General features: G+C 51.2%; 1 protein-coding gene across 2 annotated transcripts in view; it reads left to right on the top strand.

Annotated features, from left to right (window-relative positions):
* The first annotated feature begins 3,440 nt into the window (after positions 1–3,440).
* cttnbp2 (cortactin binding protein 2) overlaps positions 3,441–16,946 on the top strand; it is a 35,182-nt gene continuing 21,676 nt past the window's right edge. For both annotated transcript variants that reach the window (XM_029841704.1, XM_029841703.1), the window contains exons 1-2: positions 3,441–3,730; positions 7,874–7,981. In XM_029841704.1, coding sequence (XP_029697564.1) covers positions 3,650–3,730; positions 7,874–7,981 — 189 coding nt within the window. In that variant the 5' untranslated portion in view covers positions 3,441–3,649. The remainder of the gene's footprint in view (positions 3,731–7,873; positions 7,982–16,946) is intronic.

The raw sequence follows: 16,946 nt of genomic DNA, 5'->3' as shown, positions 1-16,946 counted from the left end.
CATTAGTGTTGCGCTTCTCCTTCCTTCCACTAGAGGGAGACATATCCCACAATTTAAGACCACATGCGTCAAAAGTTGGTTTATTCTAAGCTAAAACAAGATGAGCTTTTAATAGGCTAATGGAGAAAGTTGCGGTTTACAGCAACATAAAGGGTTAGAATCAACGCACACATGCAAAGTATAAAATTTCAAAGAATAAGGAAATTATAGGGGGAAGAGCAGAGTGCAAAAAATAAAAATAATCATACACAGGATATAACAAATTGTATAAAAGTGTTAATCTATGGGAGGAAAGCTGCATTAATTGTGGGGGGAACATTGCGCCTTCATTCAGCTCAAACCAGCTCTTATCAGTTAAAATGCTGAGATGATTATTGCAGACTGATAAACACAGACTATTATTCAATAGTGTGATTCTTCAGTATCAGAGATAATGCATATGAAATAGTTGAGCGCCAGAATCCAAATGATTTGACAGACAAAAGTCTTGGAGGAAACAGGGGACTTGTACGCTCACTTGATAAGATCTCTCTTTGTAAATCTGACCTGAGGCCAACTCTCCAAACTGGATCTGTCACATTCTTCAGGGACGGCGGCCATGATTGACAGCCTGGCTCAAATCAATGGCAGTCTGTCATCGGGGCCGAGTCCATGTCAGTCTGAGACACGCCAAGTGTCACCACGGGAGATTTATTGCAACAGGAAGTGCATATTTGCGGGAGGAACAGCGTGTCACATTTAATGACGGCGTTACTGGTGTAGGTACAGATAAAACCGTAGCCTTCTGTCAGGAGGGGGATGTGAGGCAGGGGGAGGGTAACAGCTCCATGACTCAGCGTCGCCATCAGGACAACAGGAGCGCCGTCCTCCCTGGAGCCCGGCGCCGTCCTCCCTGGAGCCCGGCGCCAAGCATCACATCCGCCGGTTCAACCAGAAACAGTGACTCTCATGTATGTCGAGCGTCTGCGTGACCTCGGTCCCGTACAGGGAGGGGTGGCGAGGATTCCTCACCGCCCCGTGTGTTGTGGTGTGTACCTGCCACAAATTCTTGACATCGCTGCGGAGAAAAGAGGAGTCGCTCGGACCCCAGAGCGCCATTCTTCCGGACCGGAGCTGCGGCCCGTGGGAGCATGGAGTCGCTTCATTTCCAGGCTGTTCCGCCTGTCTTCATAGCATTAAATGACACATTATTGACAAAATCTTTCATTTAGCTCGCGTTCTGACATCATCTAAGCTCCGCCTCTGCTTGCATTAGGAAGTGTTCCCTCCTTTCTCGTGGTCATGGCGGCACATCCGCGAGCGGCCATCATTGGCCTCTGTTTCTGGACGTGGAGCTGGACTAAAGTGGATGAATCAGGGATGCTGCCTGAACAGAGGTCCGCTTCAGTTTCTGGCAGCCCCCCCAGGGACAATCTGACAGAGCTGTGGCCCAGATCCCAGCACGCCACCTCCTCCTCCTCCTCCTCAATTTCCTTCCTTTCAGACATTAGACTCGCTGTCCGTGTCCCATTCGGAGCTCTGGCCAGGACATCAGATCCGGGGCTCGCCGTCTCTCTCTTCCTGCCTGCCTGTTGGCCGACCCGGCCTCAGAGCTCCAGCACACTGGGCCCAGTCATGGCCCACCGGCCGCCACGGCTGCTGTCCCGGTCAAACGGCCCTCGTCTACAAAAAGGGAGCCATTGTGCCTGCAGTGTGTTCAGACAATAAGTGAGTTAATATGAGCCAAACGGGACTGAGGAGGGGGGGGCAGGGAGCTGTCCTGTCAGTGTTCGCCCAGTAATGTCCAGTTGCACCATTTTCTCCCTCGGCCACTCGCGATTCTAGGTGATTAAACATTAAATTCACAGAAATAGCTCAACCAGTGAGCGAGTACGTCTAAAGGAGAGCAGCCCAGAACAGGTTCAAACCCACTAAAGCTATCAGGTAACGTCCCAGTGATGGACGATACCTGCCTCTCCTCTGATGGGTCCACTGGGAGCAGTTTTAATATAAACACTGATGGATGGACTGACACATATTTTTGTTAAATTCCCGGATGATTGGAGTGGAGGATGGATGGTTGTTGGTTCCAGACCACATGTCCGGACCCGCTAACCACCAGCTAACTACAGGCTCCCTTTTTCCGGGGTTGTAGGAGGAAGGGGGGGGGGGGGGGGGGTAACTCCACATGCCGGCTTCCTCAGATTTAGATGCAGGTTTGGGATCATAATGCAGTACAAAACAGACCTCGGTGGGGGGAAGAAAATGGGAAATCTCAGGGTGGAAAAACAAAGTGAAGATGTTGTGGATGGAAGAGCGGGATGTATGGTGAATCTTATGGAAATACTTTGTGGTGACACACAAAATCTCTTCATGTTTCGACTGCATCACAGTCAAGCTCTCATATTAATGGGCCATTTAGGAGCTTTTCACTGTTCAAAGGAAATTCCTGCTGATCCTGGCAGGAAATCTTGCAAATCAAGCATGTCGGAAGCCAAGAGAAGAGCTGCGACCTTATATGGATTACAAGCTTTTTCAATCAGCGCTAACAGAGTGCGTTGGCATGTTAGACATGCAGGTCAATCACATGTTGCACTGGTCACGGTCATGTTCTCTGGGTCTCTGTATCAGTGAGAGCAGATCATGCAGCATTTGACCTAAATACAGATTTAATAACCACATTCTGGCTGGATCAGCATCTGTTAATCCAGGACGTCACATCTGGGAGCTGAGGGGACCCGTATCCACTCTCTACTTTTCTGGGATAAATGTCTGAGCATCAACTTTGATCATCGGGCTTCGGTTCCAGCTCAAAATAATGCACAGTGACTTATATTATTGTATATAAAGAATGTCCGGCCTGTTACGGCCCCAAATTGTATTATTTGAGGGATATTTACAGCTCTAAGTAGTGATTTCTAAAGGTAAAACATATTTAAAGGTGTTTGTTTGAGAAACTAATGTAGCAACCTGATTAGAATTTAGAATATCTCGAGTTTTATTCAGTCAGAGTGAACGACCGGCAAGCCTGTGCACCACAAAGAGCCTATACATGCACATAAATGCTGAATTAATTGGATTATTGGGATTGACAGCATAAATGGATTGATTATAGGACAGCAGGGAGGCTCAATGGACTGGTTCAAGTTGGACACAGTGTTAATGGACCGGCTAATAGTGGAGCAGAGAGTCTTTAGAGTCTTTAGAGTCTTTAGAGTCTTTAGAGTCTTTAGTCTCTTTACACCTGCCTCTCAGTAAAGTATCTTGCATCTGTTGTGTCCATGCAGGTCACTGAATTCCTGGGATAAAACGCCCCTTTACCTTTTTATTTTGTAGCCCCGGAGGCCGGCAAATGCTCCTGTCAATCTTCCCCCTGCCTCGCCTCCTGTCCTGTTGGGAGCGCACCGCGGCTTCGCATCTGGATTTTACGCGTCGGCCGGTCCACGCCTACATTAGTGCCCGCCTCCTCCCGCAAACCCCGCACACTCTGGGCTTTTCACGGCGGAGACCTGTCGTCGCGATCCGCGCTCTTTCGCCTCTCCTCCGGTTCGAAAGCCCCGTCTCTTCTTCACCTTTCGATGGGCGTCCGCGGCGTCGTTTGCCTTCAGCAGCGCAATAGTTAACGAGTGCCGGATGCGCCCTCACTCCAGCAGACCGCTACAGTACGAAGATGGCGTCGGAGGGAGCCAGCGGGGAGCACCCTCCTCCGGTACAAACACTGGCAACCGCCGTGCTGGGGAGCGTCGACACGGTAAGACCCCGGAGGTTTCCAGAAACACCCGCGAACAGTCGAGGTTCGCGGCCGTCGGGCGGTCAGCGTGTCGGGTGGGGGGGGGCCCGGAACGCGCTGCGCATCGAACCGACTGGTTGGTGGAGCAACAGCGGTGGTCAGCGAGACGCTGCCTGGAGGAAAAACACGGGGGTTCGTGGTCGTTTGGGGGGGGATTTATGACTCGGAGCAGCTCTGACGGCGGCAGAAATACGCGTCGAACCCGCCGAACCTTCATCTGCAGCCCATAAACCTCCTGATCCTCGGAGCTCACAATTCACAGTAAATAAGTCGCAACAGGATCAGTCTGCGTGCTTCATTCTGAGAGCCTGTAGCGGTTTATTCCACTGTCTTCTAATATTTGGGAAATGACACCTGGGCAGCTGATTGTGACGCGACGCAAAAAAAAACCTCACCTGGCAAAAAGCTGCAGGCGGCCCCCGCAAACGGGAGATTTCCGCTCCTGTGGCCCCTCCAGGTGCAGCTGCGCTGGTTTGCTCTCGCCTGCTTGTGGTTTTTCGCACATGCACCCCCCCCCCCCCCCCAAGTTGTGATGAGTCGGGTCCCCCCTGAGCACGGAGGGGTCACGGAACCTGTCACGGTGGTGTCAGCCCACCGGAAGTGCTGTGATGCTTCTGCATCCCTTTCCCTTTATTTTATTTGATAGTTGCTGGTGTGTGTGTGTGTGTGTGTGTGTGTGTGTGTGTGTGTGTGTGTGTGTTATGGGGGGGGGAGATGCAGCGGTGGGTGGAAGGCAGAAGAGTGGGAATAGAGGTTCACTAGACACCTTTCTAAATTGGTCTTAATTTCAGTGACTCAGCTGGCATAGCTGGGAGTATCATGTCAGCCCCCCACACAACACACACACACACACACACACACACTCTCTGCCCTGAAGAGCCTGGAGGCTCCTTTTCATCCATGCGAACAGGTGCTGCAGAGACGTGGGTGCCGAGCGGCCTCCTCATCCTCCGGTCAGGGAAGAGACGCTTCCGGCTTCGTGCCCCCCCCCCCCCCCCCCAACCCTTCCCGGCCCCCGCTGCTGCCAATGCCTGCTGTGGTTAAATAAAGCTCTTTGCTCTTTGATGGTTGGCCTGAGGTGGGGGAAGTTTCTCGTTTGCGAGGGCCACGAAGGGACCCTTGCAGTCCAGAGCGGGTTGGGTCAGAGGTCAACGAAAGGCACCTTTCAGCCATTTACCCTAGAATATGGTGACGTGTTAACAGCCTGTTGGTGCGTTCTCGCGGGGTGGGTTTAAGTGCTTTTGCCCCAGAGTCACCCAATTATCAACTGTAATGCGGTTTGTGCCTCCGGGTCAGGGGTTCAAAACCTCCAGGGTACGTATATGAGGGGCAACAGGGGCAGAATTCGGGCTCGGCGCACGTTCTCTCTGGAGCGCTGAGCCACGTATTGGGCTCGATGCAGGGTTGTGGATCAGCTCCGGCCACGATGGACTAGACTGCGTCCAGCTCCAGCCAATCAGAGCGCAGGACACTGGCTGATCGATGAGGGGAGACTCCATACGAGTCAGACACAGTGAGGACGGATGAATGGGAACCAGATGAAAGGTACGTCAGAAAACCTTTGATCTCCACAAAGGCTGTATTTAAGGATCCCACCTGTTGCACCAGGTGATTGTGGAATCTTCCCGCTCGCAGCGTGAAGGAAATGATTGATCAAACTCGTTTTGCATTGATCACCGGTCCCCCCCCCCCCCCCCCCCCCATTCTATCCTGTCCTGTCCCAATGATTGACACAGTGGGAAAAGTGTGAGGCGGTTCTTCCATCATTGTGTAATGGAAGCCGAGAGCGTTCGCTGGTGTTTACATGCTGCCGTGTTGGGGGGGGGGGGGGGGGGGGGGGCAGCGTGAGCGGCTGCAATGCCATCGCCTCTTGTTCCTGGCAACCAAATTTCTTTCCCAGAGACCCGAGGGCTCAAATGTTCCCGTAAACAAGTAATAGAGGTCATCAGACAGGCTAATTGTGTAATTTAGGGGAGCGTCGGTTAACCAAGAAGGCGGAAAACATCGTCTTGATTTCAGCGGCGCCGTTGGAGCACGCGGAGCGGAGCCGGGTTCATGTTTTCAGATGTCGGTTTGCCATGGAGGTGAAGGGGCCTTTGTGTGGGCCCGGCAACGCCGACCTGATTACGTGTATCGGGTATCAGCCATAACCCAACCCAGTCACGGTGGCTTCTCCTTATCACCGTGGCAACCGGTGCTCTCACGTTACCCGTCTTGAACTGTGTGTGCACGGGCTCGGTGCCGTCGGAGGGTCACGTTACTGCTCTTTTAAAGGTCTCATACTGGATTATTAGTCCCCCGGAACCTTCCCCGTAACCGTAGGAACCCTTTTTACGTACGCCAATCACGCTTTGTCCTTCACGCTAACGGGACCGGAGTCGAGAGGAAGCTCGCACATCTGAGGAACGCTCGGCGTCCCTCGAGGTTTGGAATAAACTGAGGAAGGTCTCATTAAGCGGACCGGCGCCAAGGGCGAGCCTCTGAGCTCCGGCCGGGCAGCTATGCCCTCGCCGCAGAGTTCACGGCTCATGGAACCCATTAGCGCCGGCTTCCCTCACCTGCTCGCCGTGCTGAAATGCCAGAGAGGGACGCAGGCGCCAACCCCCCCCCCGCCCCCCCCGACCACCACAGGGCCTCGTGACAGCACGGCTCAGGGCTCAAATGTGCAGCGTGCACAAGCGGCCCAGCTATCCGAGCGGTGACGCCGCTGCGGGGGCTGGAGGACTCGATGTGTCATGAAATCTCTCCTGCTTCGGTTTCCAGGCTCGGATTTAAAAGGCGGCGAGACGTTTTACACCGATTCAGAGCCTCCGTCCCCGGATTTTAACAGGACGTGTCAGTGGAAGCGGCGAGGGGGGCGGGGCTTCTGCCGTCGCCCTCGGGCAAACGGCTCTTTTGCCACGAGTTAGCATAGATGGAGCCGTGACTAGATGGGAGCTGGCCCAGAAGCAACGTGGCATCTTCTGACTGTTGAAGCGGCACGGTGACATTTAAGACCGTCGTGGACGTTTATTCCAGGATACAACAATAAACGTGAGAATTCACCCCAGGGATGTCCACCGAGGGGGGGTCTCTCTCTCCCTCTCTCACTCTCTCTCTCTCACACGCACACACTTTAAATTAGACTCAGATTGACACCAAAATGAGCATTTGTGGAAACTGTCTTGGCTGAAACGCGGATCACATGACCTGGATTAACGAGCAGACAGACCAACCTTTGTGTTGGCACAGTGGTGACATTTCCTCTGTCTTAGGACGGTTTCGCTTGCAGAACCCTCCCATTTTCCCTTTTTAAGGGAGTGTGTCTCGCCGTGTTTATTCCTGTGGATTTATAATGTGAACACCCCCCCCCCCCCCCCCCCCCCGGGAATAGTTTTACTTCCAAAAAAACAAAGGAAAAGTGGGCCAGAGATTGAGCAGGTACCCTCTTCGTCAGACATCTTCCAGAGGCCGAGTGGCTCTTTGGCTACTACAGTTTCCTCTTCTCTGTGGTGTGTTGAGGTTTGATTGAATAAATAGCCTTGTGGAATGCTTCCAGACACCAGTAACACAGCTGGAAGTGCGTTCCTCAGCAGATGGCGGCACCAGCGGCCAAAACTGTAGATGATAAAAAAATCTGACTTCCAGTGAGCTCCAGCTTCAGAGCTGATCCCCTCTGTTAAGCTGCATCCTCCTTTTGTATTTTGTTTGCAGAACACACACACACACACACGCGCGCACACACACCACGTTGTTTGCTCTTTAATGCCACAGCTCTGGAATGTCGACTGACCAGCTGCCTTTTTTTAACATTATGGGATGTGACCAGGAAAAGGAAAAGTGTCCGTCTCTGCACATTCACTGCAGTGTTGAGAGATGAGCTAGTTTAACGGGTCAACGTCGCATCGTGCGGGTCCTCGTCAGGACAAAAAGAAGCATCTTAATATCGTGATTTCGATGACGTTATTAAATGGCATTGTTCTTTAATTAGTGTGAGAAGCCAATGGAATGTATTTAATAACAGTTTGTGGTTTCTACCTGCACAATAAAGAGCTTTTAGAAGTGTTTGATTAGAAATTATGAAACCTCTCTCTCACCAACTGTTTCCACCTCTCCCCCCCCCAGAAATACGAGTTCAACATGGATAACCTGAGCAAGCCGGAGCTGCTCACTCTGCTGAGCATCATGGAAGGAGAGCTGGAAGCCCGTGACCTGGTGATCGAGGCCCTGAGGGTGAGTCCACGCCACAAGCTAACGAAGCTATCGCGCGGGTCCGAACCCGTTGATAGCAGGGCATGCGCGGACACATTTGTAGAACTATGTTGAGTGCTTGACCGGGGCTCCGCGCTGCCGGGTCCTTTCTGTTCTTTCCGATAAGCGGCCGCTCTGCTCGCCTGTTGCTGGCTGAGTGACCGGTTGGTTTTCGCCAGAAAAGGTCGGCGTAATCAAATCTGCACCTGCTGTGTAAACGGTCGCCTCCATTCCGCTGTACTTACTGGAAACCCATGATTTGCTTTGGTGAAATGTCAAATCCCTTCTCTTTCTAGATTCACTATCTCGTCACATGTTTTCACTTGGTTGTTGGCGGTTTTCGGAGCACGCGCTCGTGCGTTCACGTCCTGAAGAGTTGCTCCCGGGCTCGCTCGCTCGCTCGCTCACACACTTGCATGCGAACGCACGCTGGCGTGCCCCCGTGTTCCCCTCTGCAGATCTGTATTTAGGCCAGGATCTGTGCCTCGGTGCCTCCACGCTCTACTTTTCTGTTTCTTCTTCTCTGATAGGACGTTAATGTGAAGTGACTGCAGCAGAGCGGCGAGTCAGCGCCGTCACGTTCAAGTTTGAAATCGCATTTTCCCACTCTTGGCTCGTCGATACTGTCAACAGCGGGAGGGATTTTCAGGAGCGGTCTTGAACTATTTTGTCTCTTGAGTGGACGCTTTAATGTAACGTTTGAGGCGATGTCACAGTCCAGCGTTATGAGCTGTACAGTCTGCATGCAACCTGCTAGAAGCCTAAAGCCACTGACTTTTACACCTAAACTGCACTTTTGTGAGTGATTCCATCACTTGGTGGCTAAAAAAATATCTATTAAGTTCATTTTTGAGTATGACTGCCTGTGGGACCTGCATAACGATGCTTCCCTGTGTCAGCTGAGAGAAACATATCAGTGTCTTGTCCAACCTGACGGAAACCTTTTATCTTCTCTTCATTCTTGAGTAATTAGCATCATTTTATACTTTCCAGCTAGCCTCTTATTCCACTGCACCCATGTTTTCCAAAGGCTCCCCGAAGGCTCGGTGTCCTCCGCGGATGGATATCCAATCCAGGTTTAACAGAAAGGAGCCTTCTGTCTGTGTCCCGTCTGCTCTCACCAAACACAATGAGGCTGTTTGTTCAGACGCTGATAAGCCTCCTCGGAGGGAGAGGAGGAGAGGGAGGAAGAGCAGGGGAGGGAAAGGGAATGAGCATGGAGAGATAATCAGAAAGTATCTGGAATGAGAATTGGAGATTGTCAAACCTAATCAGGACAAAGAGGATGAAGAGTGAGTGAGAGAAGGGGGGGCTGTGAGAGAGGGGTAAGAAATGGAGGTGCTGTCGTGTGGGACAGCGTGACAGGGAGGATTAGCCAAACTCCCCCATTCAGCCACTTTTTTGGGTCTCTATTCACCCCGTCCCTCTGCATAATGGAGGGAGAAAAGCATCATCTGGCCACCAGCTGCAGGGACGTCGAGAGGACACGATGTTCATGTGCATGTGCTTCGCTCCACTCGAAGGTCCCAGGTCACAACGATGTTCGTGGCTGTTTCGCCTCTTCTGTGAGTCCTTTCCGCCTCCTGCTGAGCACGAACATCTAGTCTGCTGTGTGTTTTAGCTGCACCTAAACGTACACTCGGAGCAGTCCAGTCTGCTTTTGACCAATTTGAAGCGTGGCTCCATGCAAACATGTCGGGGCAGAGAGAATCAAAACCCCCAAAATTAAACCCCCAAATCGGGCTAAATGGGCTAACTGGCAGCATCGTTAGTTGGCACGGTTACAAATGGTCTGAGAGGGACTGAAGTTGGAGCGCAGGCTCCTTTTTATCTGTATTACCAGTTCTCCCAGTTCAGCGCTCGACTGCTCCCGTGCCAGACGCTTGTCCCGACTTTAACAACTTGGCACGGTCGCAGCGCTTGTTTGTGCCACAGGGGTATTATTTGGAGGCTTTGGTGCCGCAGATTAATTAGCTCCTGGCCAAAGCTGGCTGAGCTGCCCTATCAGGTTTCGTGCTGGAGAAGAAGAAAGGGAGCCAAAAGCAGATTAGCCAAACGACAGAGATATCACATGGTTGGTGCGGCCGAAGGCGACGCGGGTCGCCCGCTCCTCAGCGCCAGCCGGCATTTGAGTCTGTTTAGGTGTTCCGCTAAACGGCGTCGCCGCTCTCACCGGTAGTGTAGAGTCAAAGTGGACGAAGTCGCCGGCCAGAATGGAGATTAAGCGTTTGGCTGCAGGCCACCGGCAAGTTCTGCATTTGCTCATAAACGCTTCTCTGCTCACGTGGCTACGGCTGCTCCTGCCTCGCTGACACACGTTAGCCAGATTTGACAGCATTTTACTACTTTAACCGTGTATCTGAATAGAACGCCGCGCTCTATTGCCGTCTTCGATCAACCGCATGGGTCGGACGGCCGTCCTGATGTGGACGGGCCTCCCGGGGAGGTCACGTGATCTGCCATATGACCAGGCCAGCTCACGAAGCTCGCACATGCTTAGCGCAACACAACACATGCCCCGGGCCATCCAGCTTTCTCCAGTGTCACATTATCTCTGACCATCTAGCTATTTAAGGCATGCCCTGTTGCTGGGCTTTTCCAGCTCTACCTACACACACGCACGCTCGCTCACACACACACTCAGCGCCGCGTTTGTCTTTTTAACTGTTTGTTCAGCTCTTTTCCCCACAAGTGGGTCCTTGGCTCGGCTACCTTCTGCCCAGCTCTGCGCAGCATCCCTGTTGTTTTAAAAAGTCAACGAGAACGACCACAAGCTGCATTTGGAGCCTCCTTAGATGTAGATGAAATACGCTTTTCATCCTCGTCCGACCCATCTTTTTGAGCCCGGTTCGGTGGCCCGAGAGAAGCGTTTCTCCCCCGGCAGGATTTGGACTGTAAATTTGGTTAATTAGAAGCTTGTTTGAACCAGCATCAAGTCTGACGAAGCTGTGATGCTCAATCTAAAACCGAGGCTTTTGTACACGTTCACCCCTGGTTTTAACCCTTTCTGTAGCACGCAGCATCTGATCGGTGGGCTGCCTAGCAACCAGTAACACCCCCCCCCCCCGTTCTTTGCGAGCTCCCGGGCTCATGTTTCACTGCCACCCACTGACAGCACTTAGCAATGAGGCTAGAACGGCCTTTTGCACCGCCCGTTCTGCTCTTCCTCCGTCACGCCGCTCGCTTCGCCGCTCATCGGGCCGAAGTATGAGCAGATCTCCGGCGGTTTGGTGTCGTCAGGGAAACGCTGATGTGATAATCCAAATCTCATCCCCTCAGGCTGTTATGAATTGTGTTGAAAATGACTGCCAATCCCATGATGCTCTGACCCCCCCCCCCCCGCCCCAACACTGGGACTGTAGTATTGCAGCACATCACCACTTCCTCCCCCCCCATTCTAAACTGGAAGTGGTACGGCCCATTAGTTGGCGTCTCTGTCTCTGGAGATCTGCTTGTCATGACTTCTTTTATTTTATTTTTTTTTTTCTTCTTCTTGCTGGTGTTTGAAGTGCTGTCAGATGGGATCCTTCCTGGGGGGGCTGGGGGTGGGGGGTGGGGCTGTCTCGGAGTTGAAAGAGCATGTCTGAGCGGCTGCGCGTGCACTTTCTGTGCACCTGTATTCTTTTACAAAATGTCCAGAATCTCAAACGTCGGACGTTGTTTTGGTTCATGTTCTCATATTTCATTGATCGGAATGGGGGGGGATCGGGATCAGCGGATCGGAGGATCGGATCGGATCGGAAGCTTTTCTGGATCCAGTCTGAATCGATAAATAAATAACTTCTAATTGTGTGTTTGATGGAGAACCGACTGTGTGAGAAGTGTTCAGAATTTTCCTGCAAATACCCTCAGCTTGGTTTCAGGTGTGTGTGTGTGTGTGTGTGGGTGTGTGTGTGTGTGTGTGTGGGGGGGGGGGGGGGGTCCATCAGTGCCTCATGTATGTCCTCTTACATGCGAAATATCTTGAAATAACTAAAACGAGCGCTCAGCGAAGTGCTGTAAAATGGGTCACGGCAGCCATCCTCTCTCTCTTCCCTCTCTTAATCCTCTCTTTCCAAATGTGACCCCCCCCTCCCCTCCCCCAGTCCTACACAGGCCTATATTTCATTCCTCATCCTCCCCTCACGCCGCATCCTTGATGTAGTTACTTTATAGGATGTCTGCTTTTATGGGAAGTGCTTTAGCCGTGCACTCACCCACGTGGGACCAGAGCCCCCAGCGCAGCAGGTCGTGTGGAAGCCGGATCGGCTGTTTCGCTGCTTCTGTTGGAAATTGTTCCAAAATGATCGTCCATTGTTGATGAATCTACAGTTTGACCATCCCAGGTTCTTTAACACGAGATCTGGGAGAGAACCCCGTCGTGTTGGGTTTTTCCAGCTTTAACTTGGCTGATTTGAGGCGTCGGAGAGGCTCATTAGGCGGCGTAATTATCCTTTTATTAAATAATTCAGCCTTGGCAGCTTATTTTCCTGCTGCCCTCCTCGTATATGGAGCACATGTATACGTTCGACTCTCTGATTTGAGTTTCTCTGTTCTTTTTAACCCTGTAATTTGTTTTTGACAGATCTTTTTTTATTCATTTATTTGGCTGCTTGAGCGTCCTTGTTCTTCAGCTGCCTCCTCATCCTTCCAAACTAGACCTCCAGGTTCTTATTGGTCGGTAACGACGTGGCTGCTGTGTGATGAGAGCATCACGACATGAGGACACACACACACCCACACACACACACACACACACTGTCATCAATGTAATAAGAAATGGAGATGCCAGAAAGTGTCGGCTTATGAGGAATTTTTGGAAATCTGAACAGAATATGTTGGACACGGCGTGTTAAATGCGTGTGTACGGAGCCTGCGACAGGTGGAAACACACACACACAAACACACACACACACACACACACGTCTGGGCTCTTTGCATCCGTGCCTTCAGGTGTAACAGTGTGGGTGTTCAGCTGGAGCAGAATGAGAGCGGCGGTTGTGAGCGGCCAACTTCGGGTCACCAGAAACTAAAAATATGTGTTCTGTTGTTTGGTTTTCCATCTCACGCCACCTTTTCTTTCTTCTCTGCCGCGCGCGAAATATTTACGGTCATCTGCCGGGCCCGATAACCCGCTGCCACCGCCAGAGGCATCGGAGGGAAGCGCGGCAACTTTCCAGGTTATCGCGGAATAAAGTGAAGCGGTTTAACTGGAGAAAATGAGCCCAGATGCAGGTACCATGTGACGTCCTCTGTGACCCCGGTGCTGGTGGTAAATGTGGTAAACGGGTTGTAAATGAATGATCAGATTCAGGCCAGTAAATTTACCACAAGTTTACATAGTTTGAACCATCGTCAAGCACCGATTTCTTCAACTTTTGGCTGTTTTTTAGATGAGTCACTGTGGGGGGGGCACACCTCGACCTCTTCTTCCATTTCAGCCATTAATCGATCACACCTCCCTGCAGTGTTATGCACCCCCCCCAAAGTGATGATGCATTGTAGTGAAAGCAATTAGATTTAGAAGCACTGGGTAGCTGCTCCGGCTCTCCGTCTGCTTTGGTTTCCCTCACATTCCTCTCCGATCCGACAACTTTTCTTTTCCCGGCGTAATTTGTTGCCGTGGTGTTATCAGGACATCAGAACACTTTGTCCAGGGAGGGGGGCGGAGGTCGTGACTGACTGGGTGCAGAAAGTGCTGTCGAGGAGGGGCTGCGAGTTCTGCCCGAGCACAGTTGCTGCTTTGTCTAGACGCAAAGCTCCGGGGACACTGGGGCCGCTCTGTTCTCTCCCCAGACGTCAATTTCTGCTCAAATCAACAGAACGATTGTGCGTCGGCGGGGAGAAAGTTGCCGGGCGACACGTCAGGAGTTTCTCATCCTGACAGGAGACCGGAGGACACATCTGGAGGACCGAACCGCCTCAGAAATGAAATGCATGTCAAAACCCGGGATTATCTTCAACGCGGTTCAATCCCACCCCTGGTTAGGAACACGCTGCACTTTCCAGAAGATGGATGAATAAAATAACATGATGAGGGACCTAGCGGGTATAAGCCAGCTTGTAAATTCCTTAATTACACTGTCTGCGTGTGTGAAGGATACACTAAAATTGCTGTTTACGCCCTTTAGTGTCGTTAATAACCAGGCTATTCAGCTGTGTAGGAACCCGACCTCATGCTTCACAAGCTTATTGACAATCTGGTGACGTCATTCATTCAAACCAAATTTCTCTTGAGCCCGGTTCTCGCCTGTCACGGCCATCGGTGCCGGCCTCTATTCAGTCCCCATCGTCACTCTAATTAGTTTTCTTTCCCGGATGCAGACGTGCCGATCGGAAGAATCCGCCGCTGTTGTTTTTATTCATTTAAACCGAATTGCTGAGCAGTTCTGGATCAGCATAAACTCGTCTTTCGCAGCCAGATATGAAGCGCCGAGGAGGGAAGGATTCCACAAGCGGAGCTTTAATTCAATTGTTTTTCCACAGCTTTCTTCCCTCATCAGGCCGAGCCCTGGTGGAGTCGTTCTGACCCGATTACGATCGAACCGGAGCCCTTTTTGCTGCTCCACCACAAGCCTCCATCACCGGGCAGGATTCTTTTTTTTCCACCCTTCCCACACTGTTTTAATTCAGCGCAGCGAGCTGTTGTTTTTACCGCTGCCAGGAGGCGCCGCGTCATTAAAGTGCGGTCTCTTTATGGGAAGCCCCAGTATGCATTTTTTTGTAAACGGCGGGGGCATTGGGAGTGGACCGGGGGCGTGTTGGGCCAATGGTTGCGTCCCTGCCAGTGTTTCAGTCTCCTGATGACCAGTTTGGGTTTCAACCTGCAGAGAGAACGCTTTAGCACGGCGTGGTGGAGGTTTTGGCCGGCGCGCGCCTTCCGCCAGAAACCAAAATGGCACTTAAGGTTTAGGACTCTGGGCTCAAAGATTAAGTTGAGGTTCACGCTCTAATGTGGAGTTAGTTTTTCTTGGAGCCGAAAGCCGATTCTTGCTCGGAGTTGCCAGGGAGCGATTTCTCACAGGAAACTTGTGTGTCGGCTCTGAAGAGAGGACGTGGTGAAGGGGAGCACAAGGACACGACTACTGCTGGTGCAACTTTTCCCTTTCCTCCCTAAATCTGATGCAGTTTGCAGATTGTACTCAACCTTTTGGTCCCTTTTAATTACAGTCGGAAGCCACCAAACATGAGTGAACAAATGTTTCCCAGAACTGTCCAACTCCATCAAGTCCATGTTTGGATTCTGCTTTTATCTAGTTGCAGTGCTCAGTGGGGGGGTTGGAGTATCGGGAAGAACCCTCGTTTTCAAGGATTCACCTTCTGCCAGTGCCCCTCCCCCACATCAGCCCGACAATAAATCGGCTTTTAACGTTTGTTTCTCTGATACTAATAAAACATCTCAATGATGAAGAAACGTGGATATTTTGCAGCTAAGAAAGTGACGTGTGTGTATATAATTATTGTTTTTGAACTTGACTGAGCCAGTAATCCCAGTTCCTTGCGGGTCACTTTAGATATAAAGAGTTAAGTGGCAGAAACGTTAAAAGCTGGCCGTTAATCCCCCCCCCCCCATGCACAGGAGAGCAGGCAGCCAGCGTCTTCAGGCTCTTCAGCAGGAGCCCCCAGCTGTGACTTTACACGTTCCTCCTGATGTCTGCGAGGGGCTGATCCCCTCAGCGCCCCCTTCGCTCATTCGCTTTTCATTTAAATTAAAATAGCATTTAAAGCTGATTAAAATGGCTTTTTTTAAAATGCCTTTAGCATTAAAGTAGCTCTGAAGGTAACCAGTGCTGCAGGTGGGATCAAACATTCCACCAAATTCTGCTCAGCTAGTTTCGTGCAGCAGAAGCTTTTTGGGGTTTTTGCAGGGGTTTGTTGGAACACACTCATTCCTCAGCAGCGTTTCTTTGGTCTTTTGGTCATAACCTGCTCTCTGGGGATGTTCTATAAATAGAAGCTTCGGTCCTGAAGGCTTTGCTGGACAAGCGATCACTTGGTTTTCAGGTTATTTCATGTTTAAAGTGTTTTCTGGAAAAATGTGCTGCTGCTTCTTTCAGAGAATATTATAGCTTCTGTCTTGGGCATCACTGTTGGGTTTTCTGTGTGTGTATGTGTGTGTGTGTGTGTGTGTGTGCACCCGTGTCTAGAATAAGAGAGCAAGGTGCCATCCAAGAGGATTGTATCCAACAGCTTCTCTGATATCACCCATCAGTTAAAAATCACAGAGCTCAGCAGCCCTGACAGCTGACACACAGGTTCAGTGTTTACCCTGGTGTGTGTGTGTGTGTGTGTGTGTGTGTGTGCGCGTGTGCGTGTGTACATGCTTTAATGGGGTGCCTGTGTGTGTTCAGCGTGTGCCTGTTGGCCTTTGTGGTTTTTTCCCCCATTGTGCAGTTAAATCAGCTGAAAATAAATGCTGACACACATTTAATCAGAATAAAAGATGCATTTGCATGACTGCTCCACAAACTCTTGAGCACACACACACACGCGCGCACACGTGCAATATGTAATAAACACACTTCCAGTTCCCTATCAGATGTTCTGTGGGGGGAGGGGGGGCTTTTTGTGCTGTTGCCCACAGGGACTGTGAGGCTTAATCAAGCAGCAGGCCTGGGTTGGTTTACTGTGGCATTAAAGATAAAAATAGGCCATAAGGAGCTGACTGTACTGGGCAGCAGAGACACACAGCTGCAAGTCATGCTCAGTGTGTGTGTGTGTGTGTGTGTGGGGGGGGGGGGGGGTGGCATCTAATACAATCTCTGTGTTTACATCCCTTAAATGAAACACTTGCCTCGGTCCCTTTTGTCTCAGGTTTCCCCCCTTCGCATCGTAGTTTTAAAATGTGCATGTTGTGTAGCTGAAGTGTGTGTGTGTGTGTGTGTGTGTGTGAACCCTTGAGGTGTCCAGAAAGCTAGTTGTTATCTGACTGTACCCTAGTTAACTCTGCGTTAGCTTTGCGGGTCAT

The sequence above is a fragment of the Takifugu rubripes genome, chromosome 9 (genome assembly GCF_901000725.2).
Source record: "Takifugu rubripes chromosome 9, fTakRub1.2, whole genome shotgun sequence".
Classification (NCBI taxonomy): Eukaryota; Metazoa; Chordata; class Actinopteri; order Tetraodontiformes; family Tetraodontidae; genus Takifugu; species Takifugu rubripes.
This window is presented reverse-complemented; position numbering and strand designations above follow the sequence as displayed.